At 45.5% G+C, this 5,351-nt stretch overlaps 1 protein-coding gene across 1 annotated transcript in view; it reads left to right on the top strand.

Annotated features, from left to right (window-relative positions):
• The window catches only part of Cdh3 (cadherin 3), a 50,136-nt gene that overhangs the window by 34,609 nt on the left and 10,176 nt on the right, over positions 1-5,351 (top strand). The window contains exons 10-12 of the mRNA XM_028768767.1: positions 977-1,218; positions 1,443-1,588; positions 2,326-2,550. Of these exons, the coding sequence (XP_028624600.1) occupies positions 977-1,218; positions 1,443-1,588; positions 2,326-2,550 (613 nt within the window). The remainder of the gene's footprint in view (positions 1-976; positions 1,219-1,442; positions 1,589-2,325; positions 2,551-5,351) is intronic.

Here is a 5,351-nt window from a genome sequence, read left to right as displayed (position 1 = left end):
AAGAAAGAAAGAAAGAAAGAAAGAAAGAAAGAAAGAAAGAAAGAAAGTAAGTAAGTAAGTACCAGGCCTGCCTGGACAATATAGTAAGACTCTTTGTCTAAATAAATAGCCCCAGTACTCAGGAGGCAGAGGTTGGAGGATCTCTGAGTTCCAGGCCAGCCTGATCTACAAAGTGAGTTCTGGGACAGCCAGGGCTGTTATATAGAGAAATCCTGATTTAGGGCAGGAGAGGGGGAGGGAGTGAGGGAGAGAGAGAGAGAGAGAGAGAGAGTATAGAAGGAAAGGTTTCCTTTGACGTGTGAGTGGTGTTTGAACACAGCTACGCCGGACAGCACAGTCAGACAGCACAGTGGAGCGGTCCGATGCTTGCGTTTATCTGTAGAAGCATTCCAAGTGCAGTGGATCCTGCATTGGCCTGGTGACTCATTATCTCTGCTGGTATTAAGAACCGTGAATAAACAACTGAAACCGTCCTGAGCAAATTAAAATCACGAGGCCCTTCCAGAAGCTGCCTTCCTTGAGAACTCAGCCTATATTAAAACCACACCGAAGCTTGGCTTATATATTAAACATGTTCTCGGCTCTAATTACAAACAGGTTTCTCACTCCAATGACCGTGAAAGCATCAGTATCACAGGGATACAGAGGGGATCCTTTGTCTATAGCATTGGTGAAACACAGCATCCTACCCAGAAGCACCCTAGTCACAGTTAACACAGGGTCTCAAACCCCTCCTAGGGAACATCACCACCCCATTGGGAACTAATCTGCTAGGCCCCACTAAGCCTTTGGAGTGGTCTGAGAGACCCCAGTACATGTTCTCTTAGGAAACATGAGTTGACGGGGGTGAGGGGGGCAGGGGGAGCATAGGAGAGGGAGGGGGCAGCTGCCAGAGGCTTGGTCCCTTTACTGTGAACCTTCTGATGGTCACAGGTCACCTCACAAAATGCTGCCTCAGATTCCTCTTCTCTCCTAGGGTTTGGATTTTGAGGCTCAGAACCAACATACCCTGTACATAGAAGTGACCAACGAGGTTCCCTTTGCAGTGAAGCTCCCAACTGCCACTGCTACTGTGGTGGTACACGTGGAAGACGTCAATGAGGCCCCTGTGTTTGTTCCACCGTCCAAGGTCATTGAGGCCCAGGAAGGCATCTCTATTGGGGAACTGGTCTGCATCTATACTGCACAGGACCCAGATAAGGAGGAGCAGAAGATCAGGTACCTGGAACCTGGGCACCAGGTCAGCCAAGTACATAGATACCCTTGGGTAGCTTGTTCATTTGTCATAAAGTTTGTTCCACACTGTCACCACCATTCTTGCACCAAACCTTTCCTGCCTGCCATACTCAAGGCTAAAGGTTCTGCACTTGGTCTGAGAAGGCTCTAGATGATAACAGAATTCTACAGAAGCTATCTGTGACTCTTCTCAAACTTCTTCCCAGCTACACCATCCTGAGAGACCCAGCCAACTGGCTTGCTGTGGACCCAGACAGTGGTCAGATAACTGCCGCAGGCATCTTAGATCGGGAGGATGAGCAGTTTGTGAAAAACAATGTCTACGAAGTCATGGTTTTGGCCGCAGACAATGGTAAGAGCTTTTACCCAGTCCTTCCATGGGCATGCCTGTGGTACCCAGGCATATGACACAGCATATTCCCTCCTTAGCAGGGAATGGTGGTAGGGGAGAAATGACAAACCAGTCAGGATATAAAGGCCTGACTGTTAATGATCCTAATTTTCTAAATCCCAAAAGATGGGCAAGGTGCTGAGGACTCCCTCTTCAACCCATTTTTAGTTCACTAAACTCTGAATTGGCCTGTCCGTTTCCACTGATGATTGGATAACAAGGACTGATGGGAATACCAGAGTGATGAGTGGTATTGTACCATAACCAGGAGGGATTATACTGTTCTGCCATAATGCTTGACATTTGGTGAACCAATGTTTTGAGGCAGGTTTATGTGAAGTGTCTGGTTACCTGAAGCTGATCAGTAGATGACTGTACTAGCTTGAGGTAGCTAGTAGGTTTTATTCTGTGATTGATTATAATGGCTGTCTGAATGTAACTGCAACTGCACTGTGATTTGTTAGTAATGTCTGCTGTGGTCACAGACTAGAATGAGGATATGATTGCCATTTATTTGCCATTGCCAGTTTGATCTACAATGAAGTTAGGGCATGAAGGGACTTAGGAGGGGGATAGCTGAGTGGGAACCAGGAGCCACTCGGAGGCTGATTGAGTAGGTCTTAGGAGAACGTAACATTGGTTCATTCACCAAGCAAGAGCAGATGCTGAAAAGAGATCATATGTGTAATTGCAAACAGGAAACCCTCCCACCACTGGCACTGGGACCCTCCTGCTAACACTTACTGACATCAACGACCATGGCCCAATCCCTGAACCCCGTCAGATCATCATCTGTAACCAAAGCCCCGTGCCTCAAGTACTGAACATCACAGACAAGGACCTGTCCCCCAACTCCTCCCCTTTCCAGGCCCAGCTAACACATGATTCGGATATCTACTGGATGGCAGAAGTCAGCGAGAAAGGTAACTCTGGTGGTAGCAGGGGGCTGTCAGTTCACCTGGGTGGGTGTCACCTCCACAACGGGACCCACACACATCCTTGTTCTAGCATCTGTGGGTGACAGAATTAATGGTCTCAAAAATGGCCACCAGGTGTTCTTTCTTAGCGTTATATGTCTTTGAAATTCCTCAGGAACCCTAAATAAATAAACAGGGCTAGGCATGATTGCACTTAATCCCAGCACTCAGGGAGCAAAATAAATAAAAAAAATAAATAGCAGATTTCTGTGGGTTCAAAGCCAGCCTGATCCACTTAGTGAGATTTAGGGCTATGTAATGAGACCCTCTCTCAAAAGAACAAGCAAGCAGCAACATCCACAGTATAAATGCAAATAATACACAGAGAGCTGGGGCTGGAGAGATGGCTCAGCGGTTAAGAGCACTGGCTGACCTCCCAGAGGACCTGGGTTCAATTCCCAGCACCCACATGGCGGCCACAACCATCTGTAACTCTAGTTTCTGAGGATCAGCTGTTCTCTTCTGGTCACCACAGCACTAGGTATACACATGGTACACAGACGTACTTGCAGGTAAAATGCCTCTATACATTAAATAAAGTTTAAAGATTAAAAACAAAACAAAACAAAAAGCAAGAAAACATACTTTGCTCTTGTAGTGAAGCCAGGTTCAATCCCTAGCACCCACATGGTAGCTCTCAACCATTTGTTAACTCCCGTGTCAAAGAATATGACATCTTTTTTGATATCCATTGGGCACCAGGCACACACATTGTGCACATACATACATGCAGAGAAAACACTCATATTCATACATAGACAATGAAATAAATTCTTAGAATAACAATTTTTCTTCGTTTGTTTGTTTGTTTCTCTCTCTCTCTCTCTCTCTCTCTCTCTCTCTCTTTCTTTCTTTCTTTTTGGTTTTTCAAGACAGGGTCTCTCTGTATAGCCTTGGCTGTCCTGAAACACTCATTCTAGAGATAAAACTGACTTAGAACTCAGAGATCCAACTGCCTCTGCCTTCTAAGTACTAGGATCAAAGGCGTATGCCACCACTGCCAGGCTTATAATGTATTCTTTTTTTTGTTTTGCTTTTTGTTTGTTTGTTTTGTTTTTTGTTTTTCGGACATTTTTTGTTTTTTGTTTTTTGTTTCTCTGTATAGCCCTGGCTGTCCTGGAACTCACTCTATAGACCAGGCTAGCCTAGAACTCTCGAACTCAGAAATCCGCCTGCCTCTGCCTCCCAAGTTTATAATATATTCTTTTGAGGCAAAGAATAGTCTAGCAGCTGATGATACCAAGAATACTGGTCCAATATCACATGACTTCCAGAGCCTCACTTTTTTGTTTTGTTGTTGTTTTTGTTTTTCAAGACAGGGTTTCTCTTTGTAGCCCTGGCTGTCCTGGAACTCACTCTGTAGACCAGGCTGGCCTTGAACTCAGAAATCCGCCTGCCTCTGCCTCCCAAGTGCTGGGATTAAAGGTGTGTGTCACCACTGCCTGGCTAGAGCCTCACATTTTACTAATACTATCATTACTTTCTTGTTTGTTTTTTATTTTTTTTTTTTTTTTTTTGGTTTTTTCGAGACAGGGTTTCTCTGTGTAGCCCTGGCTGTCCTGGAACTCACTCTGTAGACCAGGCTGGCCTCGAACTCTCGAACTCAGAGATCCACCTGCCTCTGCCTCCCAAGTGCTGGGATTAAAGGCGTGCGCCACCACCGCCCGGCTTCTTGTTTGTTTTTTAAAGATTTATTTTATTTATATGGGTACACTGTAACTGTCAGACACACCAGAAGAGGGCATCAGATCTCATTACAGATGGTTGTGAGCCACCATGTGGTTGCTGGGAATTGAACTCAGGACCTCTGGAAGAGCAGTCAGTGCTCTTAACCACTGAGCCATCTCTCCAGCCCTTGCTTGTTTGTTTTTCATAAAATGACAGCCAAGTGCAATAGCTTGCACCTGTGATCCCAGCACTCCGACAACTGAGGGAAGTGAATTGCCATGAGTTTGAAACCAACCCAGACTACAGAGTAAAACTCTATCTTGTAAAAGATCAATTAGTTAATTTAAAAATAATGAACTGGGGCTGGAGAGGTAACCCGGTGGTTAAGAGCACTGACTGCTCTTCCATTCAGTTTCCAGCAGCTACACGGTGGCTCACAACCATCTGTAACCACAGCTCCAGGTGATCCTACACCACATTCTTCTGGTGCCTGAGAGCACTGAGCACACGCATGGTGCATAGACATGCAAACATACTCATAAACATTTTAAAAAGAGAGAGAGATGACTTAATTTTGTGGGCTAGCAAGGTTTCTCAGTAGATACAAGTGCAGCACGGCTAAGTGATGGAACTAAGTTTGACTCCCAGAACCCAGAGGTGGAAGGAAACAACTGTATCCCAAAAGACTTGTCTTCTGATCCTCATATGTGCGTCTTAGCACACACATATTCACACACGCACACATGCACACACATGCACACACACACATACACACATGCACACACACAGACACACATTCACACACACACACGGATACACACACACATGTTCACATTCTCACACACACATTCGCACACACACACACACATGCACACACGCACACACATGCACACACATACACACACACATGCCCACATTCACATACACACACACACATGCTCACATTCACACACACACACACATGTTCACATTCTCACACACACACATTCGCACACACATACACACATGCCCACACACACACACATGCATGCACACACATGCACACATGAACACACACATGCCCACATTCACACATACAT

Source organism: Grammomys surdaster, unplaced genomic scaffold (genome assembly GCF_004785775.1).
Source record: "Grammomys surdaster isolate TR1022 unplaced genomic scaffold, NIH_TR_1.0 187, whole genome shotgun sequence".
Taxonomy (NCBI): domain Eukaryota; kingdom Metazoa; phylum Chordata; class Mammalia; order Rodentia; family Muridae; genus Grammomys; species Grammomys surdaster.
This window is presented reverse-complemented; position numbering and strand designations above follow the sequence as displayed.